The 17,651-nt window shown below is 46.4% G+C and overlaps 1 protein-coding gene across 3 annotated transcripts in view; it reads right to left on the reverse strand.

Annotated features, from left to right (window-relative positions):
• Nucleotides 1-868: 868 nt before the first annotated feature.
• The window catches only part of nrp2a (neuropilin 2a), a 58,487-nt gene continuing 41,704 nt past the window's right edge, over nucleotides 869-17,651 (reverse strand). The window contains exons 12-18 of one of the 3 annotated variants that reach the window (XM_083937612.1): nucleotides 13,427-13,507; nucleotides 13,109-13,210; nucleotides 9,293-9,555; nucleotides 8,533-8,629; nucleotides 7,019-7,051; nucleotides 2,178-2,240; nucleotides 869-1,880 (exon numbers count right to left, since the gene is read on the reverse strand). In XM_083937612.1, coding sequence (XP_083793738.1) covers nucleotides 1,576-1,880; nucleotides 2,178-2,240; nucleotides 7,019-7,051; nucleotides 8,533-8,629; nucleotides 9,293-9,555; nucleotides 13,109-13,210; nucleotides 13,427-13,507 — 944 coding nt within the window. In that variant the 3' untranslated portion in view covers nucleotides 869-1,575. Of the gene's footprint in view, nucleotides 1,881-2,177; nucleotides 2,241-2,579; nucleotides 5,177-7,018; nucleotides 7,052-8,532; nucleotides 8,630-9,292; nucleotides 9,556-13,108; nucleotides 13,214-13,426; nucleotides 13,508-17,651 lie in introns of those variants that run through there. The other 2 variants (XM_083937611.1, XM_083937613.1) reach the window with 2 other exon arrangements.

The following is a 17,651-nucleotide window of genomic DNA, read 5'->3' on the forward strand; positions in this document are numbered from 1 at the left end:
CAGCAACCATTGTTCCCTTCATTTTGAGGCCTCTGAGCCAGAGAGGGCGTGTGTGTTCACGTTCTGTATATACATCTGTATATACAAGTGAAGCAATGTGTGTATGTGCGTGGGAGCGAGACCCTCTCCTTCTCATGGCTTATGAGTCCATTCAGAGCGTGCAAGACCCTTTCTGATTGGTTCAAAACAGTCCCGAAGAATGCCTGCCTTGCTGTGCGAGAGCCGACATAAAAAAAAAAAAAACGAAACAAAAAGAACAGAAAATAGGCCGTAATCAGCCGCTAGTTTGAGGTGGGTGGTGTGACGTGTGTATGTGAGTAGGAGGGAGGGGGGAGTAGGTCCTTTAAATCATGGCTTTTGAGGTCCACGTGTAAGAAGAGAGAGACGGACGCCTCCTCTCTTGTCTCGGTGTCGCCTCGACTTTCCTTTTTTCAACATTTCCGCAAACACTTTAAGGCTTGTTGTGTGTCCGGGCACAGTCAAGTCAACTGAGAAGAGTTGCCGTCTGGCGATTGTTTTTCCGTCGCACAGCGAGAAACATCGCCCCCCGTGAGAGAGAGAGAGGCAGGGGGTTTTAGTGCTCTGTCAGTCATAGTCTCTCTCTCTCTCTCTCTCTCTTTGTTTGTCTTTCCTCAGTGGTTTTTCAGTCTCTTACCAGCAATCCATAGGTTGCACCGACCGAAAGCTCCTTGACCTTTCGCCATTAACCACAATGTAAACATGACCTTCTCTTTGACAGGAACCAGTAACAACAGTCTCCGACAACTCAATCTAACAATAACTCTCTCTGTCATTAAAAGAATGTGTTAAAATCCCCCCCTCCCCCCACCCTTCCCCACCTCTACACACACATACGTAAGTTCTTCGCCTCTTTTTTTCTACTTATCTGCCATCACAGACTGGCGATAGGCCAGAACCAAAACATTAAACAGAAGGAGAGCGACCGGGCAGAAAGACAAACTCGATGGACGCCTGTGACTAAAAATATCACGCGGACTGTCAGGAACTAAGAGGATAACTGAGGTTGATAGGTAGCAGACTTTACGACGGAACAAAAAAAGCCAACGGGCCGCACAAAAGAGCTAAGTTCTAGGCCACTGTGTTCACATGTGATCAAAAAAGACGCTTTCTAAGCACGTTCCTAACCTACCACCTCTCCAGCACGATGTGTTCTGACTCAGTATGTGCAGCTTACAGTATCCAGCTTCAAAACTACACCTCTTACAAATCTATGATGCATTTATAAACACTTCTCTTTTGGTGGAGCAGGAATCTGTAATTGATATGTGTAGATATCTTTTGAGGCCTCGCGATGGAAGGATCCATCTCGACAACCGCAGTCTTTCTCTCATATGTTCTTTCGCCACAAAATCTACCAACGCTGGACCGTGCCACGTTTTCCGAGCTGTTCTCATTTGAGCTAAAAAAAAAAAGTGTCCCTCTCGTTGTCCGTGTCCAGGGATCTGCACCGCTGAGGGAGTTAACTGAAAGTGAACAGGAGGAAATGAAGAAAATAGTGAGAGGTTTTCACGACATGGCTCGCTCTCGTTTCCGTCCGTTTCCCTCTCTTTTTCCTCACGCCTCGGTGCAGCAGCGCTGTTGGTTCAGCTTGACCTTGTGCTTGAGGCCGTCGTACAGTTCAAAGTTGTAGTTCTCCAGAGTGGTGGAGGAGCGGGACGACAGGCCGCTGTAGGAGCAGGTGCAGTACAGGAGGAGGCCGGCGCATACGGCGCCGAGCAGGACGCCCAGGGAGCTCATGACGATGATGGTGACCAGGATGGGGTCCAGGGTGTACAGCCATGAGTTGTCCTTCTCTGAGATGCGGGTCACAGGAGGCTCAGATGACGGGGATGCTGTGTTCCACTCAGGGAAGCTTAAACCTGTGACGGGAAGGGAAGGAGGGAGGAAAAGTTAATGTCATCGGATTCAAACACAGACGATTGAATGGGAATTATCAGTTGTTATCAATACTGTTGTCAAGCTATGTTAAGCTGCTGCCTTCATGTCTGTTCTCCAAAACTGGCTGTCATCAGAGCATTAAAAAGTGACGCCAAAGGGTCCTGATGATGGTGTTCTGAACCTTTATCAGGTCCCTTCTAACTCTGGCTGATAAAAAACCATTTAACCAAAGTGATAACATTCAAAACTGGTGCTGTTGTGATGACTCTTGTGCTTACCTCCACCGAGTGGGTCCCTGCCACTGAAAAGGCGTCCATCTCCAACTTCATTGGGTCTCCTAACTGTAAGAGAGAAGCACAGGAAACATGACGTTCAAGCATCAGGCAGATTTTAAACACAACAACTGTGATACAGCCCAGCATCTGGCTGCTTTAGGCTCCAATTTAATACCTTTTGTAATGCTAACAATTTAGCAAAATAACAGGCGGCACGGGTTACTGCACAAATATAACACTTTGGATATTCTAAATTCATTTTTTACTGGTGCGTTTGGCATCCATACACAAACGCATAAGTCTTGGAATAATAGAAAAATATGACTTTATTAATAGAGAAAGATCATTTTTGATACATTCTTGTCAAACACGCAGTCATCACATAGCATACTGATGGTATAAGACTGTTCATTCCGTGTGGATAAAGATGCAAACACGTCAACATCAAAGAATTAACATCACCCATCGTTATCACCGTTAAAATCATCGACACTGTTACTGTCAAGTTTAAGAGTGGTGTATAAGATGAAAAAAAGAACAAACTAATGGCAACAATCGTCAACGTTTAAGTAGTGCTTGTGACAGTCTGTCTGTGAAACTCGGTGTCAGGTGGTGTGAACTGAAAATCCACGTATATGAGTGTCTGAATTGAAGGATTATAAGTGTGGTGAAACTAGCAATGACTGCAGCACTTTAGTGGAGCCAAATAGCTCAAGTGTACTTACACTTTAGATGAGTTTTCTTTTCACTTTTGTCTGTGTGTGTGTGTGTGTGTGCATTTGTGTCCACATGTCTGAGTGTGTGTGTGTGCGCGTCAGCTCTTGGCAAGCATACAGGAGTGGGAGTAACTTCTTGGCAAGGCACACGTCTAGATCTGGAGGTCTTTGATGGCCAATGGCGTTATTAATACTGTTTCCGGGGCGACTGAAGTTGGCAGTGGATTGGGCGGCGGAGGTGCAATAGATGGGAGGGAAAAGTGCTTACTGCAGCCTTAATAAATGTTATCTCTCCATTAACTAATTACAACTATTAGAGGCTTGGAGTGTAACGGTGTGGAGATGGCCCAAGCCGGGTGTCCAATCCCTCCTCCTCGAGCTGATTTAAAAGCACAAAGTGAGAGCGTGCCAAAAAACACTTCTTCTTCACTCTGAGGAGAAAAGTGCAGCTTCAAAATTGCGGCAACAAATCGAGGTGCTTTCTGCTGAGCTGTGGGCTAGTGGGTGATGGATTTTTTTTGCTGGTGTGACAGATCACGATAGCACGGACCGTTAAGCCACAGAGTGAAGACCTCAATTTCATCCAATCTCGGGGTGTTAAAGTGAGCCTCAAATCCCCCCACCTCTGTACCGAGTGATGAGAGAGAAATTGGTGCCAATTTGTCAACCTCAGTCAGAATTCAGAGAAATTTTCACAATCAAACTTTCTTTTTAGATCCCAGATAAGTCAAATATTAGTAAGTAGTGCATTAGCTATAAATTATATGATTTTAATGGTCATTCTTGGCGTCTTATGGCACTAGAGGAAGAACCAGCTCTGCTCCGATTCACATAATATCGTCTCTCAACGGTGCACGTATACAGCTAAACACTGCACTCATGGCTTCCAGCTGGTCCAGCGGCATTGTGGGATTTGTAGGAGTGTAAATCAGGACAGAAACGGAGATGGCAGACAGCTGTGTCTATTTACAACGCTAAAAACAACAAGCACATATTCCCACTGAAAACACAACAAGGCTCAACATGAGTTTCATCTGGGCAGCTCAAAGACATGGGGGACAACGGGGTGGTATGAAGCACAAATGGGAGTGGGAACAACGTGCTTTATTACGCCAGAGAATCAAGATGAAACACTAAACACTGAAGACGGCTGCATCCATCACTGGCTGATGCCTTTATCAGGAGAAGACAAGACGTTCAATCAAACGAGCTGGTTATCTCCATTTGTGATGCAGGACTTAAAGTATGATGGATTTGCATTCCTTTGTTTTTAAATGTGCACATGCTCTGTTGAAAAGCATAATGGGAGGATTTGCCCCCCTCCTCCGTTATAACCCCCGCACTACTGGTACATCACAGCTTTCTCATGTTGCTATTACAGAGATACCAAGAGCTTTATTTTCTGGGGCTTGCCAGATCATTTCCACAGCTAGCACGTCGAATGCCTCTCAGTCTAACTGTTTTCTCCTCTCTCTCTCAGCACTGCAGAGCTCCTCATGTCTCTGGGGTCTTGTTTTAGCCTGTGGTTTGGCAGCTCTGGCTGGCTCTCGCGGCAGAACCAGCTCGACCCCCTTCCCATTTCCAGCCCACAGATGTCTGTGTGCATGTCCGTGCTGGGGTCATTCCAGGAGGACCACTGGGGTTATGAGGAGCCAGACAGCACTCAATGGTCCGAAGCAAGCTGTTCAGATAAATAACTTACTCAGACTTCAGTCCTCTCATCAGGAGCAGTACAGTGTGAAATGTCAACAGCAAACTCCTTAATGCAACAAAGAAGAAAACAGCAACCAAAGCTACATCCATGAGAGGCAGAGAGAGAGAGAGCACAGTGTTTCTTTGCAAAAATTTCTTGGCAGTTTAGGACAATGTCATCATCACCCTTGCAGCTGTAAACTAATGAGGGAGGGGTTCGTCCAGTGTATGTTGTGTCAATCTTGCGGCATCACGATACACACTGCCACTGACATGACAAGTCGGCGTCCTGCTCTAAGCAGCTAAGTGCTTCTTTTCAACAGAGGGTACGGTGTCGGTCCCGGCTGTCCAACCTCACTGTCAGGACTGGCTCCACCCCTGGGGTGGCCATACTGGAGGACCAGTTAGAATACTGGAAGCACTGCGAGGAGCTGTGATAGGCCACTGACAGCTGGCTCTTCTTGGTGGCCAGGTGTTGTCGGCAGCAACAGAGGGCTCTGACCAAGATGGCCACGGCCAGGAGAAGGAGGGCGCCCCCGGCGGCCATAATGTAATACCAGTGGATGGGCAAGGGAGGCACAGGAACGCCTCCCCCTGGTGGAGAGATACAGAATAATTGGCCAGCGGGAAAAGAGAGGAGTGGCACTTTTTCTACATTTAATTCTCTATTTTCTATCCCTACTAGTCTTCATCATACGAACAGCAGGCGTGCACCTCATATGAGCATGCACAAGCATGCCAGTTGCAAAAAAATGAAATAAATCTCCAAGGCCAACAAAAATGAGAAATTAAAAAGCATCTATTGCTCTGACGTAGCTCGGGTTGCAGTTGGTGGACAAGCTTTCACACCAAGATCATCAGGAGATTCGCTTTGAAATCAGTCCAATAGTTGATCCAGTCAATGCAATTAATTTTTTTCAAAGCCTCGATGGAATGACTTGGTGTGAAACGAAAGCCAAAATAATTAGTCATAAAAGCACCCACACACATTGAATTCTTCTTCCTGTTTAGCACAAAGTCACAAACAGCCCCCTGACAAAGAACCATGCAGGAATCAGTGGGACATCACATGGGAATCCAATGTTCCAGAGCTCTCTGAGCTGATATTGGATTGGGATTTGTTATTTAGCTGGCTCGAGATGGCAGATTTGATTTGAGTGCATAATTTATCCTGTTCTCACTTCATGGTTTTTTCATTTTCCTCTTTCTCATGCATCATCCTCCTGGCCAGTCCTCTCCTCCTCAAGCCAAGCTCTGTCTCCTTGGAGACTATCTCCACAGATCCTCTACACTGCTGCCCCTGGCTTGAACCCCCTTCTCAAATTCTTGGTAACAACCGACTAACCACCTTCCAAGAAGCCTCTGTTCGACTACCCAAGACTGCTTTGCAAAAACGAACCCCTGAAGGCATTGAAAAAACAAAAAAAAAATAAAGCCCAAAACGTACCATCCAAACGTGGTGTGGAGAGTTGTAACACAGAGAGAATGTCAAATTGATCTAGGGAAAGTGAAGCAGAGCTGAATACATCCTGATTTTTGGACCGTGTCACATAATTACAGAGGGAAATGGTGCGTGCTGCTGCTACTTCACACTGCACACACTCATTAGACAGAGCTGAGGTAGGGAGAGGAGAGAGAGACACCCGTGTTCGCCGCTGCTCAGTCACTCTATCTGATTGCTTTTCACTGGGGACACTGGTGTGTGTGTGTGTCTCTGTGTGTGTGTGTGGTGATACTAATGTGTGTTTGTCAAGGGTTGGAGACTCTCTGCGAGTGCGCGTGAAGGCGGAGGAGTAGAAAAGCCAAAGAAGTGCACACACATCACATTCGCACTGAAACCGCCGAGCTCTTATCTTATTGGAAGACATTATGAGATGCCAAAACACTAACATCAATCTCATAGAGTCCCCCAGGATGCTCTAAATATTTTTCATGAGGCAGACAGTTATTTAAAACCCTTCAGGCTGTGTCAGGCACTAGAACTGAGAATATGTAGCTCTTTTCAAATATCTGACTCCATGAGGTGCACTTGATTTAGCTTGCCTTGCACGCAGAGTTTGCTCTTTCGAGACTAATCTTTTGTTTCCACTGAGAGGGACAAGGTAAAACTAGTGCACAACGACACATTATTAAAATAATCTACTTTCCAACTTCACCAAAATTAATTTGCTATTTGCAAATTTGATAATTATGATTTTTGCGAGGGGTTTAGTGTTTGTTCGGTGATGTGTACACGCTGCCGCTGATGCCAGGAATCACTAGTTTTAATAACAAATGCAGGTTTATTCATCTGGAATCACACAGCTGCAGCAGACTCTGTGTTGTCGGTGAAGGGACAACGTAGTGCCACCAAGCAAAAAACCCCAGGCTAGTGCATACCAACGGGCAGGAAGCAAGACCAGAGAGGAAGTGACATCATACCAAAGTCAAACTCACCTGGATTTTCAGGAGAAAACGCTGCAAAGGGTTCTGCGAGGACAAAGAGAGAGGAGGAGAAAGAGAGAGAGAGAGAGAGAGAGAGACGACTGTTAGATAACTATAAATACGAGGGAAAAGTCAGCCAAATGTCAAACAAATGTCACAAGACTATCAAAGTCCTCCTGAGGAAATTTAAGTTAATTCCTCAGATAACTCACATGAGTGATGGCATTTACTCGGCTGCTATGCCAGAATGCAATTTCTAACAGAGTGTATTGTGTGAGTTGGGAATCTGAGATTGGCTGTGCGGAGAGTGTACGGGCTACGTGAGTGTGTGTGTGTGTGTGTGTGTGTGTGTGTGTGTGTGTGTTTGTTTTCAAAGTTCACGCATTTCAAGTTGTTTATCTGCTGAGTCCAGTTAAACTAGGGGTTTTTTTTTGGCTTTCTGCAAATGCACAGAGCAGAACCTTCACTTTGATGGCCTGGAATGCAAACACAAAGAAGTGGTGTGTGTGTCTTAGTGTGTGTGTGTTTGTGTGTGACAGGGGGGCGGGTGGGATGGAAAGAAAAAGGGAAACTGACTTGGGAACTGGTGCCTTTTGGCGGGAACGCCAACGTACTGTGAAAAACTCTACTGCGTTGGGTGATAAGCAACATCCCAGAATGCTTTGGGATTGGAGAAAGAGGGGGAGGGAAGGGAGGAAGGAGGAACCAAGACTGTCATCTTTGCCTTCTGAGCTGCTGTGCTGAGTCTCAACACTCGTGACTCACACATATACGCCGAAATGATTGATGGAACGCACAGACACACAAGCGAGGGACACTTGGACTGTGGTCCAGCTCCAAAGCACACTGGACGTCAGTCAGAAGTGATGACGGCAGGGTTTTTGGCTCTGAACCCCCCGGTTCGCTCTCTGATCTGTTTAAGACCCTCTCCAAAGCCCCTGCTTGGGCCAGATTAAGGAGGCTGCGCTGGCGCTCGGCTCACACCACCCGGCACCCAGAAAGTTGCTTGGGAAACAGCCTGTCTAGTAATTCCCTTTGACAGCTCGGGAAAAACTCTGTTTACAAATACCACAGAGGAGTGAGCACAAGAGAGATGGAGGGAGAGGAGAGAAAGAGAAGAAGAGAAATCTAATGAAACATAGATTAGAATCGTGGGGGCCCACGGGGCGTTTATGGCCTAGTTTTCCTATTCTTTTCTATTTTTTTGGTGGAAGAATAAATGCTGTCCCTCCCTCTCCTTCCTCCTTTCATCTCTGCATTCGGCAGGCTCTTTGGAGGAGAGGCTGTCTATGAAACTGGGAGGGGAGGGTGAGGGAGGATTGGGGTGTTTATCACTATCATGTGTGTCACTGTTCATGGACCTTCAGGCTAAAAGTGGAGGAGGTGGGAGGAAAATGGCAGAATGATGGAGGGCGAGATGATGAGGCGACGGTGGGGCTGGTGGGTCAAATGGATGTGTTTGTTCTGGATGGAAAAGAGTTTTTGGCTTTGTTGTCCCAAAGTGTGTGTGTTGGTGTGTAACTTACGTGTACACTCTTTCAGAGGGGTGCTGGAGCTCATGTGGATGTTGTCTATCCAGATGTGTCCTCTGGTGCCGTGCTCAAAGAAACCCTCCATCACAATCTAACGCAGCCGAAAACAGGGGAGGAAGAGGAAGAGGAGGAGGGGGAAGTCAAAAAAGAAGAGGAGGAAGAGGAAGGCAGTGACAGGTTGAAGACGACAGGGAGCGGTGGGGGGGGATTGAGAACGGGGACAAGCGGGAGGAGGAAGAGGAAGAGGAGGAGGAGAAAGGGGATAAAAACTTAATACGGTGCCTGTGATTTCAAAGTTGCACTCAACACTTGCAATCATCCTCCCCTTCTCTGCAAGCTTCTTCAACTCACTTTTTTATGAGAACATTAACTGCTCGCGATGTCTCTGACAAACGCACAGCGATCCCCAAACAGTCACACAGCCAATAGAGACAGTGGGGCGTACTTTAGCTCCTTTTGAAGTCAAACCTGGCCTTAGGTGACAGAGACTGAAACTGATGCTTTCATATGCTTTTAGACAAATGAATCTCCCTCGAACCAACCCTGATAAAGACATTAAATATATGTTTTTCTTTCTGGGGAGACATATAATACAGGGCGTGACCCAGATGTCTATTATGAAGCAGGCATACTTTAATATAGCTGTTATTGACCTGAAGTCTGGTGCTCATAGCATTGCTGTTATGACCTTTTCATACCAATAAAGATAAATCACTCCAGTCTTTATTTAACCCAAAACATATTGGTTTATTACCTGGAAGTCTTTAGGGGAGCGGGGCAGGATGGTGCGCCCCTCCCTCCAGACGGGGCCCTGCTCTTCTTTCAGCGCCCACAGGGAGGTCTCGTCGTTGTCGTCTCGCAGGAGGACCTTCAGGTGGCCATGGGCCTCCCCCGACAGCTGGTAGGAGAAGAGGAGGCAGAGTGGACCGGTGTCGGCCGCCACCACGGGGCTCACGAGCCGGGCTTTCTGCTGATCCGTCTTCAGGCTGGCGTCCATGTAGAGATAGCTGTTGAGCTCTGAAGGGCAGGGGATGAGATGAGAGATTAGTTTGTTTTACTCTGAATAAGTGGGTGTAAAAAGGGGATTTAAAGGTCCCATAATATGCTCTTCTTCAGGTTTGTGATCTTCTGCATTTGAGTTTTTGGAGACTCTGTACCATCATCGCAGCCAGGGAATAACCATAACGGCTCTTTCTACCTATATTTAGTACAGTTGTGACATCACAACCGTACGGCTCGCTTAAAGACACAGTTTCTAAATTCGGACTGTGTGTTTTGACACTTTCACAGTATTTATATGACACCTGGACTTGCTCTATAACCACAGAAGACATGGAAATCTCACTTTTTTACAATATGGGACCTTTAAATGTACAGTCAATATCACAAATCACCACGCACTCTTTCAGCTGCTCTACTCTGCCCACGGAGAACTGTACCTAAATTCAGAAATGCTACAATTGAACAAACTAACTTTGGTGATTTCCATGTTTTAGAAATAAACTTTAAAAAAACTCTCTGAAAAACTAATTGGATAAACTCCAAACTGTTACACATTTCCAGAAATGAGCAGATCTTTGTTTTAACCTTGAGTTTGCTGGTTGCTGCAATCAAATGGAGAAAAAAAAGAGCCTGATTTAATGGGTTTTCATTTCAGCCCTCGAGGCAATAAAAACTAGGAAATTCAAAAGGATGTGTAGACTTTTGATATCAACTGTAAATGGATGCTGCCGGAATGAGTTTTTTGGGTGAAGACATACTATGTGTGCGTACATTCACACAATTATAATCATAAATCACCACTGTTTTCACACACAGCCAGGCTTAGGCACATAAATATCCATATATACAGTATGTTTTCACACAATTACTGATATCTCAGACAAAAAAAGAAATGAATCACCAGTTGCTAACAGGAACGGGATCACTACCACACAATAGTCACACCAAACAATAGGGAAACGATAAATATAAACACAGAAGAATAGGACCGGCGAGAGCGTCATTCTTACATGGAGTGCTACCACAACTCCAGCCAAGACCCTCGGGGCCTATTTCTCTTCATTCCCTTCCAGGTAAATGACTTAAACAACGGGAAAGTCGCACAGCACTCCATTTGTTTACACCAGAGGATGTTTAGTTTGCAAATTGGATGCCGACATGAATTCCATTGTGAGAGATTGGTGAGCCTACAGTATGTTGTGTGAGAGAGTGACTCAAAGAGGCGTCTGGTGAAGAATTTCTTAAGTGGGCCCTGTGGGAAAATGTCCAGTATCAACAATCTGCAGATTAAATCACCTGCTTTATCATGTACAACTGTGTGTGCCTGTGTGTGTGTGTGTGTGTGTGTGTGTGTGTGTGTGTGCGTGTGTGGGTGTGTCAGAGCAACTACGTGCCTTTCTGTCTTAGAAGTAAGGAAAAAGGAGTCTGAGGCAATTGAGGGAGCATACAGGTATTTTCCAGAAAAGCATCTGCTTTTCATCCAAAGTGCCTTTCAGTAACATCCAGCGGGCCATGCACAAGTTATAGAGTGACTGGGTCGATAACCTTTCGCTGTGTGTGTGTGTGTATGTGTGTGCGGTCTTTCTAACAGATCCGACAAGCTGCATCTTGAGGGACAAATCTTCCTCCGCCTTGACAGCTCCCCTCTGCCCGCCATACGCCCAGACTAGCCTGTGTGTGACACTTTAGACAGTGTGTGACAGTTTGTCCCATGGTCCTTCGCAACCCTGAAATTAGTGTGTGTGTGTGTGTGTGTGTGTGTGCTCCACTGGGCCCACATGCCACTGTTTCCTTTTGTGTGTGTGTACGTCTATAGAGGACGTGCGACTGAAACACATTTGTGACTCCGCGAGGTGTTTTATCACACATTTTAATGTGTGCACCAGAGCCTCTTCCGTCGCTTCTGCCTTGTGTCGGAGCGCGGCTTCTCGCAGCGAGCCCCCCATTGTTGTGCCTCTTGTTCGCCAGACAGCTCATAATGGAGACTGCCTCGCCGCGCACAGCACAACAGAGCATTGTTAATCCATTTCACAGTGGCCTCCTGCAGCGGGAAGCAAACAAGGATTCAATATATGAAGCCTATTTAGCATGTTTTTACTAGCGGGGGTATATTAAGTCTAATAACACAGTATATGTGGTGGCTAATTCCACCTCTGTGCCTAATAATTGGTTTCATGACTGAGGTCAAGAGGTGAGGAGATCACGGTCTCTGGGTCACATGAGAAAAAAAATAGAACTCTATAGAGGATTAAAGAGTGATTTGATAGCAGTGAAATAATGATCCTGTGTTGGCTGTGCTTTCTGACCTTTGACACGAGCAGGAAAATCAAAGGCTGGTGTGGCGTGTCAAAACGGCCGGAAAATGATACTCCGTACATGAAAGCCACAACCTGACTAATCTAAGCAGCCCTTTCCAATCCGGCCGTGATGAAAGAAGACGCTTTGAAGCCCCCCCTGTCAGAGATGGCTAGGACCTACATCGGTCACGCTTCAGGAACATGTCTGCCTTTGCTGTGAGAGCCGCTGCCCTGCCGAACACGACCCAGGTGACATCACAAATTTGACAAAAAAGGGGCCACGCTGAACCTCTTGTTTAATTCTCTCCAGCTGGAGAGAGATGCTGAATCTTTCATGGAGACTTGCTCAAAAGCAATGAATTTTAAAACAAGGTTGGGATAAAAATCCTTTACCCTGCAAAGCAAAGATTATACATAGTGCTGTAAAAAAAAACAAAAAAACACCCCTCTAAACCCAGCAGGAAACGTCTTCTATAGTTTTTAATAACACACCATAAGCTGCACTTTTGATCCAGGGGAATATATATAAAAGGAAGATGATTTCTTCCATGAGTGTCTAAGTAGATGGAAGTCTACACAGCATTATCTGGGATGTGCCTGCGGTAATGGAGGGGCAGTAACAGACGGCTGGGAATAACTGCTCGTCTTTGGAATCTCCTGCTCTGAACTTAATTGGAGCTACTAGGTCTTAACCCCTTCTTGCTGGGACATCACGCGTCCTGACACACAGAGGCGTGCGAGCTGAGAGCTGGTGTATGTCACACGTGAGGCTGTATGCGTTCGTCATGGCGGCGGCGTCTTTCCCCCCTCATTCCCTCAATCCATTTTTGTTCTCATTCGCTCGGAAAGAGCGCCGTGGCTCGCTCCTAAATTAGACCGGTTTCAATTTAAGGAATTATTTTAATCAAATTGAAACAAAAAGAAACTCAATGAAGATGCACAAGGAGAATGACTCCATTTAATTAGTGTCTTGTCTAGACTCAGTGAAGTTGATAAAATAAACTTAATGCATTTGTGCTTGTGCAATTTTCTGCGCCCAAATGAAATTATCCTTGCAGCTGCATACGTAAAAGCTCTGCAGCAAAGATCCGGTGTAAAATGTCCCAGCCCATTGTTTTGTGTAATCATCCAGACATCCCTCGCAGGTCACTGTCTATTAACCGCTTGCTACCTTGAGCGAAACTTCCCGAAGCAACTCTGAGTTGCTCTGCCAACCAGACAGTCGGCGGTGAGTCACGCAGGATCTTCACGCGGCTGTCGAGGAGACTCACCGTGGCTGTGAAGGGACCAGAACAGAGGGGCGTTGGGGTCATGCGTCCACCCGCACAGGCCGTGGTCGAAGTCACACACGCTGTCTGGTGGAGGAGAGGAGGCTGCTGAAGAGACGGAGAGCAGTGAGGAAGGAAAAGAGCAGGAGAGTCAGAGTGAGAGCCAAAGGGCACTAAAGAGTATGAGAAATCATTTCAGATAAAGAAGCATTCACAGCTGCTCTACATAATGTCACACAGACCTTTCAAAGCTTTCATCTTTTCTGTTACCGCTCCCTAATAACACCATTAACCCAGCATTTCTTTGTCGCCTGGACTCACCTGTAGTCGTGACAGGGACTGTGGTGGTCTCGATGTCGGCGGGCAGAGTGGGCGTGGCGGTATAGACCGGCGTGGTGACTTCTGCAGAAACAAACATAACTCAGGTCAAAGGTGGTCGTATGGAACAATCCTCAGGCGTTCGATTACTGCAAAGAGGACACGTTAATCACCATAATGTTTGTTTAGGAGGGTTATTTATGTGGTATTTCTCCTTCTATGGTAGCATACATGAGGGAGGCCCAGGAAGAACAGATGTGAGAGGAAGTGATAAGCAACAAAGGCACAAAGGAACCAGGAAGTAATGAGGTATAGTGTCTGTATGCACCGTCAGTGGTCCTCATTCTGCCCTTATTCCAGTGATTCAGACAGCAAAGTAAGTTCGAAGACGCTGATAGTTTGACTTTATAATGGCTGGAAACAACTAGCCCTGCTTGGTCTTCATGTCTAAGACTCTCTTTACATCGTGTTTGATTAATCCATAGACAATCTTAAGGGCAACCTCTGAGAGTTAAAAAGACTTTATAGCAGAAAACACGTTTACAGCCTGGTACAAACAATGGTTACAGGGGATGCCCGTTTAAATTAAATTAAAGATTGTCTTTGGATTTCTGCTTAATTAAGGGCGTGACTGTTATGAGTGGGTGCTGTCACAGGCAGCTAGCATTGACTGTAGGCTTCATTCGGCCCACCTCAGCTCCATCCATGCTCCCGTCTTTGCTTATTCGTGGGGGGCTGCCAAGATGGGGACAGCCAGAGTCACCCACAGTGAGCTTCATTTTGGCTCCTCAGAAACCTATGTGCGACGTCATGGAGGCTATGTCCATATTTTATACGGACTATAATAGCCTTGACAAATAACTTTCTAAGGATTGCAACCTGCAAGAATTCAGGTTTGAAACTGGAGTAATTGTGCTGTTTTGAGCCATTTCTAACCAAAATTCAGCACATAAACAGCCTGTCTCAGTGTCATGTGTGAGGTCAATGTAACTCCTATCTCTAACACCATCCCACCCAAGAGTGTCAAAGACAGGGATAGACTGAGAGCACCCAAGAGGGCCCCCGTCATGTGTGTCTGGGTGCTCAGGCGTCAGTATCTGTCTTAACAGTGACTCAGAGTTGCAGACGCCCAGATGCACACATGTCCACATGTCCACATGCTAATACACACAGAGACAGAGTCACACACATTCACATACATACAGAACTGGGGTTAAGGCTGATGGATGAATGTGTGTAACAAACTCCCCTCGACCTTGGATTCCTCTCTGGGACCACTCACTGGCTGTCAGGGAGGATGCAGAGCACACACACTCCGTCTTCCTCTCATTTCTTACGCATGTGTGTGTGGGAGCTATCGTGTGTGTCTCGCTCACTTTATTACTCACACTCAGAAGAGCGAAAACAAAGTGAAGTGTACAGTATGATGTTCTCTGGGCCCTTAGCATCTATTTAAGCACACATATATATCACAAAGAAAGACAAACACACTAGGGCGTAACAAGTTTCCCATTAAAATGCAGCACATGTGCACAAACAGACACATGTTGAGCAGGCTGCAGATGGAATGTGAAGTGGGAGAAAGCGCCGTGTTATTAGGAGCAGATGGGTCAACCGACGCGGAGGTTTGGGTCGCGTCTCAACCAAAGATCCAAACTGTAGGATGTTCTTTCCTCAATTTATGTCTTTGTAACCATTGCAAGAAGTCATTAACAACACAAGTTTACACAGTGACTTGTTTTTGTCACATTTCAATACCCTTTTTCCTTTTTTTTGGAGCTACAGATATATGACCCTGGTTTCTGTCGCCTCACAGCGAGAAGGTTCCCGGTTCGCATCCCGGCTTGGGCCTTTCTGTGTGGAGTTTGCATGTTCTCCCCGTGTCTGCGTGGTTTTCTCCGGGTACTCCGGCTTCCTCCCACAGTCCAAAGACATGCACGTGTTAGGTTAATTGATTACTCTAAGAATTGCCCTTAGGTGTGAATGGTTGTCTGTCTCTGTTCGTCTCTATGTGCCCTGCGATAGACTGGGGTCCTGTCCAGGGTGTACCCCGCCTTACGCCCGATGTCAGCTGGGATCGGCTTCAGCCCCCCCGCGACCCCGACCCCGGGATAAGCGGTTGAAGATGAATGAATGAATGAATGAAATCAAAGGTGCCATACTATGCTCATTTTAGGTTCACCCTTGTATTTTGGGTTTCTCCATGTTTACACATTAGTTTTCTCATACCGTCTGTCTCAATGTACCTGTATTTACCCAATGCTCTGTTTTAGCTCCCCCTCTAGAAAAAGCCCAGCCTGCTCTGATTGGTCTGTGTTTCTGGGTCTGCACTCTTGGCGTCTCTGCACCATCATTGCAGCTGGGGAATGACTGCTAACAGTGCTATAGCATCACTTTCTACCTATAGATAGTATATGTGTGACATCATAACTGTACAAAAGTCCTGACGGTTCGTTTAAAGACACAGTTTTATTCATTCATTTTCTGTGGATTGAGCCGTTTGATGCTTTCACAGTATTTATAAATCACCATGACCTGACCAGCCTGAAGAACTCGGAGGTAATCCGTTGGAAAAAAGTCACATGGATTCCATCACCACACTTTACTCTGTCAGTGGCAATATTAGAGGATCCCACTGGTCTTTCTGCATGACAGCCAGTATCATTTAAAGACTATGAAAGGCACTGAGGGCAACAAACGCGGCATGATACACAATTGATCCGCTTAAAGGAACTTCCTGTGGAAATGAGCATGACGGCGTCGCAGCGGGAGAAATGGCAGACATGAAAGGGCTGGCCACAGCTGGCGATGGCTTCTGACATTAACCCAGCGTTAATGTCATGTCCTTTATGCCTGTCATTAACAACCTAATGAGACTCTTATTGCTGCCGGCCCACAGGGAAAGCAAGGCAAGGAAGCGACCCTCTTCCTCAAAACCTCCAAACCGCCACCATCTCTTGTTCCCCTTCTCTTTCTCTCTCATCTCGTTTGTTTTTGCATTTGCCTCGCCCTCCCCGGACTAACCTTTGAATCCTCCACTTAAGTCTTGGGACTGGGTGTTAAAACAAACCGAGTGCCTATACATTACCTGGGCGCCACATGCTCTCACGTGTGTGTGCAACTAAACACACTGGCAAGTCCATTAAGATTCTCCCCAGCTCCCGAGCAGACTATGCTTTCAAAGGTCAGGCCTTGTCACAGTGTAAATGTGCTGACCTTTCCAGGGTGTGACAGGAGTGTCGAGGGCAGTGGGAATGGGACCGGCTTGTGCGTTTGTGTATGTTTATGTGAGGGAATGCGTGTGAACGTATGTGACCTGCCTACCTCGCCCCGAGCCTTGTCCTTCACGCGTGCGAGGACGAGGCTGCGTGAGAACACCCGTGTGTGTGTGTGTGTGCGTGCATAAGCGGGCCTACTGTACATGCGCACCAGAGGGTTCTTGTAATGCAGGAAAAGTCCCTCTGCAGCGGAGTGTTGTCTTACATAATGTGTCTACTGCTGCAGGTGATGATGCAAGTCATCATCATGCACGGGATGAGACACCAACACTTAGAACTGGACCCAGGGGAACTGCTGGCATAGATAATGGAGGTGCACGCTCTCTCGTACAAAAACACTGCAGCTGCGCACACACACACACACACACACACACACACACACACACACACACACACACACACACATACACATACACATACACACACACACACACACACACACACACACACACACACACACACACACACACACACACACACACACACACACACACACACACACACACACACACACACACACACACACACACGATCGTATAAATGCACATAGACATACGCGCAGATATAAACACACACACGGGGGAAAGGGCTCTCTGCTAAAAGATATTGCTCCCCCCCAAAAGAATCTGACTCAGCAATATGTCAGAGAGGAAAAAAAAATATCTTCAATTATGTAGAAAGCTTTTCTGTAAATCTCTGCTTGGCAGTCCTAGGCGCGCGCGCACACACACACCAACATACACACACACACACACACACGCACACACACACACACACACACACACACACTGTTAAATGGATGCGCATGCACGTTCACACACAGATACGCCCCAGAGGAACATGATAGGAAAGACAAGCCATTGTTTGATATTCATTGGGTGGGGTCAAGTGCTGAGATCATGGTTCACACAAACACAAACACACACACGATCCAAAATGATAAGACGCTA

The sequence above is a fragment of the Echiichthys vipera genome (genome assembly GCF_963691815.1).
Source record: "Echiichthys vipera genome assembly, chromosome: 23".
Lineage (NCBI taxonomy): Eukaryota > Metazoa > Chordata > Actinopteri > Perciformes > Trachinidae > Echiichthys > Echiichthys vipera.